We start from the raw sequence: 16480 nt of genomic DNA, 5'->3' as shown, positions 1-16480 counted from the left end.
CAATTTAAAACCTGGTTCCTAAATCTCAGTCTTACCATTATATAATCTATCTGAAACCTTCTAGTATCTCCAGGGTTCTTCCATGTATACAACCTTCTTTCATGATTCTTAAACCAAGTGTTAGCTATGATTAAGTTGTGTTCTGTGCAAAATTCTACCAAGCGGCTTCCTCTTTCATTTCTTAGCCCCAATCCATATCCACCTACTACGTTTCCTTCTCTCCCTTTTCCTACACTCGAATTCCAGTCACCCATTACTATTAAATTTTCATCTCCCTTCACTATCTGAATAATTTCTTTTATTTCATCATAAATTTCTTCAATTTCTTCGTCATCTGCAGAGCTAGTTGGCATATAAACTTGTACTACTGTAGTAGGTGTGGGCTTCGTATCTATCTTGGCCACAATAATGCGTTCACTACGCTGTTTATAGTAGCTTACCCGCATTCCTATTTTACTATTAATTATTAAACCTACTCCTGCATTACCCCTATTTGATTTTGTGTTTATAACCCTGTAGTCACCTGACCAAAAGTCTTGTTCCTCCTGTCACTGAACTTCACTAATTCCCACTATATCTAACTTTAACCTATCCATTTCCCTTTTTAAATTTTCTAACCTACCTGCCCGATTAAGGGATCTGACATTCCACACTTCGATCCGTAGAACGCCAGTTTTCTTTCTCCTGAAAACAACATCCTCTTGAGTAGTCCCCGCCCAGAGATCCGAATGGGGGATTATTTTACCTCCGGAATATTTTACCCAAGAGGACGCCATCATCATTTAATCATACAGTAAAGCTGCATGCCCTCGGGAAAAATTACGGCCGTAGTTTCCCCTTGCTTTCAGCCGTTCGCAATACCAGCACAGCAAGGCCGTTTTGGTTATTGTTACAAGGCCAGATCAGTCAATCACCCAGACTGTTGCCCTTGCAACTACTGAAAAGGCTGCTGCCCCTCTTCAGAAACCACATGTTTGTCTGGCCCCTCAACAGATACCCCTCCATTGTGGTTGTACCTACGGTACGGCTATCTGTATCACAGAGACACGTAAGCCTCCCCACCAACGGCAAGGTCCATGGTTTGTGTGTGTGTGTGTGTTGGGGGGGGGGGGGAGGGGGGGGGAGGGGGGAAGGCAATAATTCAGGGATAAAATTTGTAAATGGAGTAAATGCTGCGTACACCACTGTATAATACTTTCTGAAACAAAAGGGTCAGGTCATTCAAATATGTTAATGGATACATAATCATGTCAGACACTCCAGGATACAACAGTTCATGCACTTAACTGAATTTCAGTGAAGTTCAATTGTATTATCACTGAGAAACACACCCCAAATGGTGGGTGAATGGCAATGGCATCCAGTGGTATTTTGTGGTAAGAGTAGATTCTGCCTAGGTGTTGTGACTGTTATTTGATAATACATATAAGTCAGAGGAGTGGCAACTACCAAACTGTACCAAGCAACAGCAGCCAGACCCGTCTCTTATTGAACACATGAGGGATGTGCTGGGTTAGCATTACCAGAAACATCCCTTGACACAAAGTATAAATGGCATGTAACACTCTCTCGCAGGATGATATCTGAAGCTCTATCATAGTCTCTGACGAATATAGCAGGACTGTATTACAGCGAGAGGCAGTTATACGAGATACTAAAATTGTTGTCTAATTAATCACATCATAAATAATGGATGGGATAAAGGAGTGCGCTCCCTGCCGCTGTTGGATAAGCAGCTGCCAGCAGCAAGTCATATAGTCTTAGCTCACTTATTTGTTACTCAGTTTAATTCTTAATTTCTTTGCATGTTTTTGGGTACTTGCATTGTTTAATTCATAAATTTCGGGTGTATTATAGTATTTGAGAGTTGTAGCATCGCGCTGTATTACCTGAATAGTGTAAAATCGCATAGTCTCCTTCTGCCGCCGAGCAGTGTGTCAGCAGTGCGCAAGTAGCAGCATTACTAGGCAATCTTGTATTTTAATAACCGTTTAAATTTTGTGTTGAATTGTAGATTAGTTCAGACGATCTTTGCATAACAGTTTTTAGCATGGATAGGGACTGCAACTGCTGTGTTCGGATGTGAGCTGAGTTGGCATCCCTTTGCTCCCAGATTCAGGCAGTGTTGGCTTAGGTCACACAGCTTGAAGCTGTTGTCAATGGGGATCATTGTGGGGTCCGGAATGACTCTCCCCGGGTTTGTCAGGGATGGCCAGTTCGTCCCACGCATCCCCCGATCGGATTAAGGCTGAGGCTGCCCGGGATACTGCCCACATTGAGGCCGTCCCCTCACCTGTGGTAGAGTGGGAGGCTGTCTCAAGGTGTGGCAGGGGGCGAAAGACATTCCGGAGGGCTGAATGGAAGGCCTCTCCAATTTGTCTGATGAACCGGTTTCAGGTCTGTCTCCAGCTGAAACTGATCTTCAGCCGGACATGGCTGCTTGTCCTGTTCCAGAGGTTGCCCCTCAGTCTGCAAGATCCAGGCAGTCACAGAGGGTGGGCTTACTGGTAGTTGGGAGCACCAACGTCAGGTGCGTAATGGGGCCCCTTAGAGATATGGCAGCAAGAGAGGGGAAGAAAACCAATATGCGCTTTATGTGCATACCGGGGAGAGTCATTCCAGATGTGGAAAGGGTCCTTCTGGATGCCATGCAGGGTACAGGGTGCATCCATCTGCAGGTGGTCACTCATGTCGCCACCAATGATGTGTGTCGCTATGGATCGAAGGAAATCCTCTCTGGCTTCCGGCGGCTATCTAATTTGGTGAAGACTGCCAGTCTCACTAGTGGAATTAAAGCAGACTCACCATCTGCAGCACCGTTGACAGGACTGACTGCAGACTTTCGGTACAGAGAAGAGTGGAGGGTCTGAATCAGAGACTGAGATGGTTCTGCGACCGTGTGGGCTGCAGATTCCTCGACTTGCACCATAGGGTGGTGGGGTTTCGGGTTCCGCTGGATAGGTCGGGAGTCCACTACACACAGCAAGCGGCTACACGGGTAGCAGGGGTTGTGTGGTGTGGACTGGGTGGTTTTTTAGGTTAGATGGCCTCTGGAAAGTACAGAAAAGTCAACAGCCTCAAAGGGTGTGGGGCCTCCTTTTATCAGCAGGGAGAACCACCATTTCGGTATCTTGGCGGAGCATACGTAGTGCAGTCCTCTCTGCCACAGATATATTGCTTCTTTGTGGGCGAGCCTTCATAACAGCTCGACAAGTTTCGCGTCTTATGTCATCTGCAGAATCCGTAGAAAGTGATCAAACAGCTTGTTCAACGGCACTGATAAATGCAGGTATAGGCAAAATCTTTGGTGTGGGTGCAAAATTCAATCCTTTGCTTAAGACCATCATCGTAGCATCATCCAAATCTCTACCCGTCATATTAATGACGGAGTGTCGAATGATACTTTCTTAATATCACGTGACGACTATCATGATAAGATATACAGCTTACTGAACGATAGTATATACCGGAAGATCAGTAAGGACCCCACCAACAAGGTGGTAAGGAAGACGGCGTCGCTTTTGAATGCCTCCCCATTTCCACCGGAAGTCATACGAAGACTGAAACCAAGTGGTGCAGTGCCTCCAAGGCTTTATGGACTCCCAAAGATCCATAAGAAAGACGTTCCTCTACGTCCTATCGTGAGCAATATTGGTTCTCCCAACTATGATTGTGCCAAGCACCTGGCATCACTATTGAGGCCGCTTGTGGGAAAATGTGATCATCATATAAGGAACTCTGCAGATTTCATTGACAAATTAAAATCTTTGAAACTGAACACCTCTGATGTATTAGTCAGCTTTGATGTAGTGTCGCTATTTACTAAGGTACCTCTCTCTGAATCTAGATCTCATTGGAAAAAGTTTTGATAAGGAGATTTTAGCTTTGTTTCACCATGTGATGACCTCCACATACTTTTTATTTAATAACGACTTATTTGAACAGACTGACGGTGTTGTCATGGGTAGTCCTTTGTCACCCTTGGTGGCCAATTTATTTATGGAGGACTTTGAGGAGAAGGCCCTGGAGTCTGCTATTTTGAAGCCTACAGTTTCTTGGAGTGTGGCCCCATGGCGAGGACAAATTGCAGGACTTCTTAAACCATCTGAATTCCATCCATGGACAAATTCAGTTTACAATGGAAGTGGAAAAGGAGGGATGTCTTCCATTTTTGGATGTCTTGGTATGGCACAAAGAAGATGGCACTTTGGGTCATGCAGTATATCGGAAACCGACCCATACGGACTTATATTTACATGCAAATAGCTGTCACCATCCTTCGCAGACGAGTAGTGTTCTAAGAACTTTGGTACACCGAGCACACGTCATATCTGATGAAAGTAGTTTAAAAGACGAACTTTTACATCTGAAGAGAGTTTTTGAGGACAACAGGTATTCTCCACAACAGATACGTAAGGCACTACAAATAAAACCTAAGGTGTCCGTAAGGAATGCAGAAGATGACGAGGAAACATTTAAATCCATGGCTTTCCTGCCATATGTGGGAAGCCTTTCATCCAAAATAGGAAGGATCCTCACTAAACATAAAGTAAAAGTGATTTTTCATCCACCGGCGAAGACAGCTGCACTCCTGGGATCCGTTAAATATGACTTACTACTCCACAAGCCTGGAGTTTACAAGATACCATGTCAATGTGGCCTTTCATATATCGGACAAACGAATCGTACAGTCCAAGAGAGGTGTACGGAACATCGCAGGTACACTCGGCTTTTACAACCCAGTAAATTGGCTGTGGCAGAGCATTGTATTGATTCTGGTCACTCTATGGTATATTAAAATGTCAAAATTCTGACTTCTGTTTCATCTTTCTGGGACTCCATAGTAAAAGAGGCCATTGAAATCCGCTTGACGAAGAATTTAATTAATAGAGACAGCGGTTTCACATTAGATAAATCATGAAATCCAGCACTTTCAATATTGAACTTACAAAGATGTCGCTACAGTTCAGCTCCCAGTAATACATCGACCTCCCAGCATGGATCGAATGCGCAGCCACAGACGTAACTTATGCATATTGTACGTCTTTGCCGCTGATCAACATCACTGACGCCTTGTTTATCTGTGGCCGCATGCGTCAGTCGTATGGCTCTCTCTGAAGATGACTGAAAGGTATACAGCCGAAATATTAGAAGAAGCAGAATTCATGCGGCTGCATTCCCAGAACTTAATGGAGCGGTATTGTAGTTGTAAACTGTCAAAGCTGCACTGGTAAAGTACCGGAACTTCAAGCGCTGATAGAAAGCACCGAAGCTGAAATCGTTATAGGTACGGAAAGCTGACTGAAGCCAGAGATAAATTCTGCCGAAATTTTTACAAAGGCACAGACGGTGTTTAGAAAGGTTAGATTGCATGCAACCGGAGGTGGCGTGTTTGTCGCTGTTAGTAGTAGTTTATCTTGTAGTGAAGTAGAAGTGGATAGTTCCTGTGAATTATTATGGGTGGATGTTACACTCAACAACCGAGCTACGTTAATAATTGGGTCCCTTTATCGACCTACTGACTCAACAGCATTAGTGGCAGAACAACTGAGAGAAAATCTGGAATACATTTCACATAAATTTCCTCAGCATGTTATTGTCTTAGGTGGAGATTTCAATTTACCAGATATAGACTGGGACATTCAGATGTTTAGGACAGGTGGTAGGGACAGAGCATCGAGTGACATTATACTGAGTGCACTATCCAAAAATTACCTCCAGGAACTAAACAGAGAGCAAACTCATGGAGATAACATCTTGGACTTACTGATAACAAACAGACCCGAACTTTTTGACTCTGTAAGTGCAGAACAGGGAGTCAGTGATCATAAGGCCATTGCAGCATCCCTGAATATGGAAGCAAATAGGAATATAAAAAAGGGAGGAAGGTTTAGCTGTTTAGCAGGAGTAATAGGAGGCAGATTTCAGGCTACCTAACAGATCAAAACGAAAATTTCTGTTCCAACACTGACAATATTGAGTGTTTATGGAAAAAGTTCAAGGCAATCGTAAAATGTGTTTTAGACAGGTACGTGCCGAATAAACCTGTGAGGGACGGGAAAAACCCACTGTGGTTCAACAACAAAGTTAGGAAACTACTGAGAAAGCAAAGAGAGCTTCACTGCAAGTATAAACGCAGCCAAAACATCTCAGACAAACAGAAGCTAAACAATGTCAAAGTTAGCATAAGGAGGGCTATGCGTGAAGTGTTCAGTGAATTTGAAAGTAAAATTCTATGTACCGACTTGACAGAAAATCCTAGGAAGTTCTGGTCTTAAGTTAAATCAGTAAGTGGCTCAAAACAGCATATCCAGACACTCCGGGATGATGATGGCATTGAAACAGAGGATGCCACGCGTAAAGCTGAAATACTAAACACCTTTTTCTAAAGCTGTTTCACAGAGGAAGACCGCACTGCAGTTCCTTATCTAAATCCTCGCTGACATCGAAATAAGTGTCCAAGGAATAGAAAAGCAACTGGAATCACTCAACAGAGGAAAGTCCACTAGACCTGACGGCATACCAATTCGATTCTACACAGAGTACGCGAAAGAACTTTCCCCCCTTCTAACAGCCGTGTACCGCAAGTCTCTAGAGGAACGGAAGGTTCCAAATGATTGGAAAAGAGCACAGGTAGTCCCAGTCTTCAAGAAGAGTTGTCGAGCAGACGCACAATACTATAGACCTAGATCTCTGACGTCGATCTGTTGTAAAAATTTAGAACATGTTTTTTGCTCGTGTATCATGTCATTTCTGGGAACCCAGAATCTACTCTGCAGGAATCAACATGGATTCTGGAAACAGCGATCGTGTGAGACCCAGAAAATATTAGATATAGGCTCCCAGGTAGATGCCATTTTCCTTGATTTCTGGAAGGTGTTCAATACAGTTCCGCACTGTCGCCTGATAAACAAAGTAATAGCCTATGGAATATCAGACCAGCTGTGTGGCTGGATTGAAGAGTTTTTAGCAAACAGAACACAGCATGTTGTTCTCAATGGAGGGACGTCTACAGACATTAAAGTAACCTCTGGCATGCCACAGGGGAGTGTTATGGGACCATTGCTTTTCACAATATATAAAAATGACCTAGCAGATACTGTCAGAAGTTCCATGCGACTTTTCGCAGATGATGCTGTAGTATACAGAGAAGTTGCAGCATTAGAAAATTGCAGCGAAATGCAGGAAGATCTGCAGCCAATAGGCACTTGCTGCAGGGAGTGGCAACTGATCCTTAACATAGACAAATGTAATATATTGCAAATACATAGAAAGAAGGATCCTTTATTGTATGATTATATGATAGTGGAACAAATACTGGTAGCAGTTACTTCTGTAAAATATCTGGGAGTGTGCATGTGGAAGAATTTGAAATGGAATGATCATATAAAATTAACTGTTGGTAAGAGGGCACCAGGTTGAGAATCATTGGGAGAGTACTTAGAAAATGTAGTCCATCAACAAAGGAGGTGGCTTACAAAACACTCGTTTGACCTATACTTGAGTATTGCTCATCAGTGTGGGATCCGTACCAGGTCAGGTTGACGGAGGAGATAGAGAAGGTCCAAAGAAGAGCAGCACATTTCATCACAGGGTTCTTTGGTAAGCGTGATAGCATTTCGGAGATGTTTAGCAAACTCAAGTGGCACACTCTGCAAGAGAGGCGCTCTGCATCGCGGTGTAGCTTGCTGTCCAGGTTTCTAGAGAGTGCGTTTCTGGATGAGGCATCGAATATATTACATCCCCCTACTTATACCTCCTGAGAAGATCACGAATGTAAAATTAGAGAGATTCGAGAGTGCACGAAGGCTTTCCGGCAGTCATTCTTCCCGTGAACCATACGCGACTGGAACAGGTCATGACAGTGGCACGTAAAGTGCCCTCCGCCACACACCGTTGGGTGGCTTGCAGAGTATAAATGTAGATGTAGATGTAGACAGCGAATTATCAAACAGTTGAGGTGCCAATTGGTTGGTAACACACATCCAGGACTGAATATGTTACATTTTTGGATAATATCCTTTTTCAGAGGTAACTAGTATGTAATAAACATACACCTGCATGGCTACATTGCCCTTGCCAATAAAAGTGTACCAGCACCACAACTTGACTAAGGTGAGGGATTGTGTCATGTGAATCGGGCAAGTGGAGAAAGAAGGTTGGAGAGGAGCGAGGGATGGAGGGAGGGGTATCTGATGGGTGGGAAGAAGAGGCACGAGAAAGGTCACTCTGGAGCAGGCAGGAAGACTTGTGGTGGCGCAATTGAGTAGTGGCCTGGAAGAGGAAGACAGGTTATGGAGAAGAGGATGAAAATAGCCTTAGTTAACTTATCTACCAAAGACCTCAGTCCCACAAAATTTTAAGGCCTATGCAAATGTCTCACCTTCAGCCCCATATTCAAGTTCGATAATAGTGGACACTCCTTCTTCTGACCCTTACAGCGGAAACATTTTTTGTCATCAACCTTGACAACCAAAACTGACTACACGTCAACACTGAACCTTTTGTCTCCCTGTTCGTATCTCTGTATGACCATCTGCCACTCCCACCTAACCACAACCTAGTCCAGTAATTCCTTATCTTCAACGTCGTCATAGCTTCCTCTCCTTTGCAAAAACAAAAACCTCTTAACAGAGGGAAGAACGCCTATTCATAACTTTAATACAGAACACACGCTGTTCATCCATCCTGTAGACAAAGTCTCTACTACTGTCATGATGAACTGCAATGATTATCTGACAGAAGGTATCTGCCTATTTTCCCCCTATCTCCACAATAATGCCCTTCCACTGTGATTCCATTTCAGAAGTCCACAATAACCTCCAACCCCTACTCAATTCCTTAGGCACATCTCAAATTCACTCCCTCAAATCCAGCTTCCTTCTCATCCTAATGACAACCCCCCATCCTCCCAGTACACCCACCTACTACATGTTCCCCCAACTCCATTAACCTCATTACCATCCCTGTCATTGATACAAACCATTCCCACCCATTACCGCCTGAACCCCTACTTGTCACTGTTGACACAATTTCTCTATACGTCAACAAGTTCCCCTATGTGCTACTCATCAATGTTGATGCCACTTCTCTCTACATCATCATCCTCCGTGCCCATTGCTTTGCTGCTATTGAACACTATCTCCCCCAGTTTCCTTCAAACTGCAGATCCACCACCTCATTCATTACACATCTAGCTAACTACAGGCTCACACATAACTACTACTTCTCTGGACAAACAAATCCATGACATGAACATGGACACCTATATGGCACACTCCTATGTAAATCTGTTTATGGGCCAAACTTTCTAAGCCACCCAAAATCTGGTTCAAATTCACTAAAGATATCCTCATGTCCTTGACCAAGTTCCAAGATACCCTATCCTCATTCCTCCACAGCTTCAGCACCTTGTTTCCCATCCATTTCAGCAGGCCTTTCTCAACCCAATGTGCCACCTTCTTGGACACTGAGCTCCACTTCTCTGATGGCCTCATCCATATCTCTGTCCATATCAAATCCATTAACCACCGACAGTACCCCACCAACAGTACCTGCATTCTGTTAGCTGTCATCCCTTCCATGCCAAAAAATCATTCCCATGAAGTCTAGCCACCTGAACAGGGCACATCTGCAATGATGAGCAATCTCTTGTCCACTGTGTTGAAGGTCTTGCTGAAGTTATCAGAAAAGAGGGATTTGTCCAAACCTAGTCTGCAAACATACCTCCTAAACCACATCCACATAAGTCCCTAAATCATCGACCAATCTGCTGAACCAACTGTAAAGGAACACCACTCTAATTACCCAATATCTAATTACCCTGAACCACAACTGCTAAACCACACACTTCACCAGGGCTCATAAAAGAGGATCATCCTACCAACAATCCTTCCTGCTCCTCCAAAAGTGGTATTCCACTGCCCACCCAGTTTAAAAAGTGACCTGTCCCATGCTTATGCCGCATGTACTCCCAACCCCCTTGCCACATGGATCACATGTGTATTGAAAACCCAGGTGAAAGGCCTGTCCTATGCACTCATCCAGCTCACCCTATTTCAGTGCCATCACAGGTACAACCTTTCCTATCAGAGGCAGGGCCATCTATTAAAACAGTCATATTATGAGGGTTATCCAGGAAGTACAGCCTGAATCGCCGTAGCTACCCGAACAATCCGTGAATACTCAAAGACACATGTGCATCAACTCCTGGTATGTCTTACTCATCACACAACACCATTTGCATTGGTATTGTTGCACTGTGCCATTTCCAATATCAGTTCAAAATGTTTAAAACAATTGATCAGTCCATCAACTATGAAATACAGTCAGTGATTCAGTTTTTGACAGCAAGGAACACTGCTGCATTGGAAATTCATCAACAGATAAGTGAGGTGTATGGCCTCAATACAATAAGTGTCAGTAAAGTGTGTACATGGGTGAGAGCCTTCTAAGACAGACAGTAAAATGTCTATGATGAATTGCGATCAGGCTGACCATCAATGATCTCAGAAGATTTGATCAAATACATGGACAAAAAGACATGCAAAGACTGGTGATTCACAATTTAAACTTTAGTATAGCAATTTCTGAATGTGGGTAGAACAACTTTGCACAAAATTGTCTGTGAAAAGTTGCAATTTTGCATATTGTATTCACATTGGTTTCCCAGGCTGCTTATTGAGAAACACAAGATGGAAAGAGTGGCTTGTGCTCTTGAATTTCTGGACTGATATCATAAGGAAGGTGATCATTTTTTACAGAATGTTGTCACAAGAGATGAGGCAGGGGTTCTCACATGACCCCAGAGTCTTAATATCAGTCAATGGAATCGTGTCACATGACATCATCAGAGTCAAAGTCAAGGCCAAACAGACAATCTCAACAAACAATGTTATGGCAACTGTGTTCTGGGATAGATATGGAGTCTTGTTAGTTGAGTTTATGCAGTGAGGGATAACAATAAATGCAGTAAGTTACTGTTCTAACATGACTAAACTTTGATGTGTAATGCAGAATAAGTGACACTGTTTCCTGACGTTTTGAATTTTGTTGCTGCATGACGATGCCAGACCCCATTCTGCCATTTACACTCAAAATCTGACCAGATCTTTTGGATGGGAACAGATTGTCCACACACTAATCAGTGTATACTTGGTGCCAAACTATTTTCTTTTGTTTTGGCACCTAAAGGAGTTTCTCAGTGACAAGCACTTCGCAACAGATGATGAGATGAAAGCATCACCTAAAGACTTCCTCACAGGTGGCAGACATCTGTGACGTAGGGATATAATAGCTTGAAGAATGTTATGACAAATGTTTAAAACAATATCAAAACTATGCAGAAAAATAAACATGTAAGGAATTAAATACAAAAAAATTTTTGAAAAAATCTGTGATGATTTATGTTCTACAAGAAATTGGATCTTACTTTCCAAATTATCCTCACACATACCAGTTTTGCTGTAACTTTTGCACAGCCTTTTCTGTGAACATGGCCACCAACAAGCAGTCCACAAGAATGAACTACTACTGCCCGACTTTAGCAAATGACAGAGTTGGCCGAAAAATGGTGGAATACACTGCTGAGCACAACATTCCAATACCAGCTCCTCTGTACTACATTGAGGTAAAAAATCATCGGATGGCTATACGCACATATACAGATGGCAGTAGTATTGCATAAACAAGGTATAAAAGGGGAGTGCATTAGCATAGCTATCATTTGTACTCATGGAACACATATGAAAGGGTTTCTGGCAGGATTATGGCCGCACAACAGGAATTAATAGATTCCGAAAGTAGAATGTTTGTTGGAGCTAGACACATGGGACATTCCATTTCAGATATCATTGGAGACTCAATATTCTAAGATCCACAGTGTGAAGAGTGTGCTAAGAATACCAAATTTCAGGCATTAACTATCACTGTAGACAACACAGAAGCCAACAGCCTCCACTTAGTAACTGAAATCAGGGACGTCTGCATAGAGTTGTCAGTGCAAACAGATAAGTAATACTGCAAGAAATAGTTGCAGAAATCAATGTGGGACAAATGATTAACATATCAATTAGGACATCACTGCAAAATTTGGCATCAATGGGCTATGGCTGCAGACATCCAACATGAGTACCTCTACTAACAGCAAAACATTGCCTGCAGCACCTCACTTGCATTTGTGACCATGTCGGTTGGACTTTAGACAACTGGAAAACCTTGTCCTGGGCAGATGAGCCCCAATTTCAGATGGTAGCAGCTGATGGTAGGGTTTGAGAATGGTGCAGAACCCATGGGACCATGGACCCAAGTTGTCAATAAGGCACTGTGCAAGCTGGAGGTGGCTTCATAATGGTGTGACCTGTGTTTGCATAGAATCAGCTGGGTGCTATGGTCCAATTTAACTGATCATTGGCTGGAAATGGTTATGTTTGGCTACTTGGAGACCATTTGCAGTCATTCACACACTTCATGTTCAACAACGATGGAATCATGAATCTTTATCTTATTTATATATCAAAAAACATTAGACTGGTATGAAATACAAATCCTTGTCAAAAAAGTACATCTGGTCATATAGTCCAGATATGTCATTAGTAAAAGTGAGAACATCTTTAAAATGGCTAAATAAGTTGCAGGATTTCATTTCTGCACCCTATAGCACAGCTGTTATGCACTGAAGTGCCAAAGAAACTGGTACAGGCATCCATATTCAAATGCAGAGATATGTAAACTGGCAGAATAGGGTGCTGTGATCGGAAACGCCTATGTACGACAACAAGTGCATAGTGCAGTTGTTAGATCAATATTGCTGCTTCAATGGCAAGTTATAAAAATTTGAAGGAGTCTGAATGTGGTATTTAAGTCAGCGCAAGAGTAATGGTACACAGCATCTTCAAGGTAGCAATGAAGTGGGGATTTTCCCATACAACCATTTCACGGGTGTACCATGAATATCAGGAATCCAGTAAAACATCAAATCTCCAATATTGCTGTGTCTGGAAAAAGATCCTGCAAGAACATGACTGAAGAGAATCATTCAACGAGACAGAAGTGCAACCCTTCCGCAAATTGCTGCAGATTTCAATACTGGGTCATCAACAAGATTCAGCGTGCAAACCATTCAATGAAACATCATCAATATGGGCTTTTGGAGCCAAAGGCTCACTTGTGTACCCTTGATGATTGCAGGATACAAAGCTTTACGCCTTGCCTGGACTTGTCAACATCGACATTACACTTTTGATGACTGGAAACATGTTGCCTGGTCCTATGAGACCTGTTTCAAATTGTATCGAGTGGATGGACATGTAGGGATATGGAGACAACCTTATGAATCCATGGAACCAGCATGTCAGCAGACGACTGTTCAAGCTGGTGGAGGCTCAGTAATGGTATGGGGTACGTGCAGTTGGAAAAATATAGGACCCCTGATATGTCTAGATAGACTCCAACAGGTGAAACATATGTAAGCATCCTGTCTGATCACCTGCATCCATTCATGTCCACTGTGCATTTTGATGGACTTTGTCAATTTTAGCAGAGCAATGCAACACTCCACACGCCCGTAATTGCTACAGAGTGGCTCCAAGAACACTCTTCTGAGTTTAAACACTTCTGCTGGCCACCGAACTCCCCGGACATGAACATTAGTAACCATAGCTGAGATGCCTTGCAATGTGATGTACTCTTGCGGATTTATGGACAGCCCTGCAGGATTCATGGTGTCAATTCTGTCCAGCACTACTTCAGACATTAGTTGAATCATTACCGCATCATATTGTGGCACTTCTGCGTGCTCATGGGGGTCCTACACAATATTTAGCTCAGTGTGTCAGTTTCTTCAGCTCATCAGTGTATGAAACAACCAACTAATAAACAGGTATGCACACACTATTGTGTCTGAACAACAACTGAATGAACATAGATGAAATGATCATAAAAATGACTGGACAGAAAGTACATAATGTTATGAAAATAATAATAATAATAACGGGGTAGGAGCAAGATTTGAACATGGATCTCCCACTAAACAATCCAACACTGTGATCACACAGCCATGATGTGGTGATTTTTACAATTCACTCAATGTTACCATCTTGAGCTTAGACCATTCACTGTTTCTAATTTGCTTCTTTTTACACAGTTCAGTACACCTTCTTCTTGGTTTAATGTGTGATCTGTGATCAGTTTTTGAGGGGCAATCCACTGGGCCATTTTACCACTAAATCTGAGGGGTTGAGATGGGGAGTTTCCCTTGCTAATTATTTCTGTATAGCTAAGTCCATTTCAATAAAGAACCCACAAACAGTATACACAAGCATGCTGCTATTGTCAAAAAAACTGACAAGTTTGAAGGCTTAATGAGTTATTAATTATTCTTCATTCACAATGTTACCTGTGTAGTGCCTCCCAACATCTATTGTTGCATTTAAATCCAAGCCCACATTCAATATTCAATTATCCATAGAAAGAGCTTCAATAAAGACATAGCCACTCACTTTAGCTGCTGGAGTCCATGCGGGATCGCTGTCCATATCCTCAGAGTCAGAGTCTTCTTCAAATTCTTCAAGGTTGTACTTTTTTGAGTTACTTATTTCTTTTGCCTTCCGGGGTGTCATTTCCCTCCTGGGCAAATAAACAGATTGGTCTGGAATACAAAAAAGTACATTTTAGTAGAGCCAGATGGGCACTAAGTAATATGCCTCACTATTTATAACACTGAGCAAATTTCTACTGGATATTAATGCAACAGCATACCCTTGGGGTTTCTGGTGCATTAATTCATCTAATACAGATAATAATTTAGAAAGCATTGAACACATTAAATATTTAGCATAAAGTGTGAAGTTTATAAAACAAAATTCCTCGACTACTAATTTGCCTGGCTGTTTAACAAGTAGATGCGTTGTGATAAATGTCGAGTAACTAACAGCATTCAAGTTGTCAGTGATAGAAGTTCCATCTTACCAGAGCCATATTTTTTTAATGGCACAAAAAATTGCCACGTGAAATTTTCACAGACTTTAGAGAATGTCACATAATTCATAGTGATTTCCAAAATAGTTTTGAAATCATAGTTGTTCTATTTTTCCGGAGGGTATGCAGCTTTACTGTGTGATTAAATGATGATGGCGTCCTCTTGGGTAAAATATTCTGGAGGTATAATAGTCCCCCATTCGGATCTCCAGGCGGGGACTACTCAGGAGGACATCGTTATCAGAAGAAAGAAAACTGGCATTCTACAGATCGGAGAGTGGAATGTCAGATCCCTTAATCAGGCAGGTAGGTTAGAAAATTTAAAAAGGGAAATGGATAGGTTAAAGTTAGATATAGTGGGAATTAGTGAAGTTCGGTGGCAGGAGGAACAAGACTTTTGGTCAGGTGAATACAGGGTTATAAATACAAAATCAAATAGGGGTAATGCAGGAGTAGCTTTAATAATGAATAGGGTAAGCTACTATGAACAGCATAGTGAACACATTATTTTGGGCAAGATAGACACGAAGCCCACGCCTACTACAGTAGTACTAGTTTATATGCCAACTAGCTCTGCAGATGATGAAGCAATTGATGAAATGTATGATGAGATAAAAGAAATTATTCAGGTAGTGAAAGGTGACGAAAATTTAATAGTCATGGGTGACTGGAATTCGACAGTGGGAAAAGGGAGAGAAGGAAACGTAGTAGGTGAATATGGATTGGGGCTAAGAAATGATAGAGGAAGCCACCTGGTAGAATTTTGCACAGAACATAACTTAATCACAGCTAACACTTGGTTCAAGAATCATAAAAGAAGGTTGTATACATTGAAGAACCCTGAAGATACTAGAAGGTTTCAGATAGATTATATAATGATAAGACAGAGATTTAGGAACCAGGTTTTAAATTGTAAGACATTTGCAGGGGCAGATGTGGACTCTGACCACAATCTGTTGGTTATGACCTGTAGATTAAAACTTAAGAAACTGCAAAAAGGTGGGAATTTAAGGAGATGGAACCTGGATAAACTGACGAAACCAGAGGTTGCTCAGAGTTTCAGGGAGAGCATAAGGGAACAATTGACAGGAATGGGGGAAAGAAATGCAGTAGAAGAAGAATGGGTAGCTTTGAGGGATGAAATAGTGAAGGCAGCAGAGGATAAAGTAGGTAAAAAGATGAGGGCTAGTAGAAATCCTTGGGTAACAGAAGAGATACTGAAATTAACTGATGAAAGGAGAAAATACAAAAATGCAGTAAATGAAGCAGGCAAAAAGGAATACAAACTTCTAGAAACTGAGATCGACAGGAAGTGCAAAATGCCTAAGCAGGGATGGCAAGAGGACAAATGTAAGGATGTAGAGGTTTATCTCATGAGGAGTAAGATAGATACTGCCTACAGGAAAATTAAAGAGACCTTTGGAGAAAAGAGAACCACTTGCAAGAATATCAAGAGCTCAGATGGAACCCCAGTTCTAAGCAAAGAAAGGAATGCAGAAAGGTG

At 42.2% G+C, this 16480-nt stretch overlaps 1 protein-coding gene across 2 annotated transcripts in view; it reads right to left on the bottom strand.

The window, feature by feature from the left end:
- LOC126353806 (uncharacterized) overlaps nucleotides 1-16480 on the bottom strand; it is a 155212-nt gene that overhangs the window by 97772 nt on the left and 40960 nt on the right. For both annotated transcript variants that reach the window (XR_007565208.1, XM_050002903.1), the window contains exon 3: nucleotides 14499-14647. Coding sequence is in view for 1 of the 2 variants with exons in the window: in XM_050002903.1 (XP_049858860.1) it covers nucleotides 14499-14647 (149 nt within the window). In the remaining variant the exon portion in view is untranslated. The remainder of the gene's footprint in view (nucleotides 1-14498; nucleotides 14648-16480) is intronic.

This window comes from Schistocerca gregaria, chromosome 3 (assembly GCF_023897955.1).
Source record: "Schistocerca gregaria isolate iqSchGreg1 chromosome 3, iqSchGreg1.2, whole genome shotgun sequence".
NCBI lineage: Eukaryota > Metazoa > Arthropoda > Insecta > Orthoptera > Acrididae > Schistocerca > Schistocerca gregaria.
The sequence above is the reverse complement of the archived record's forward strand: the minus strand, read 5'-3'. Positions and strand labels throughout refer to the sequence as shown.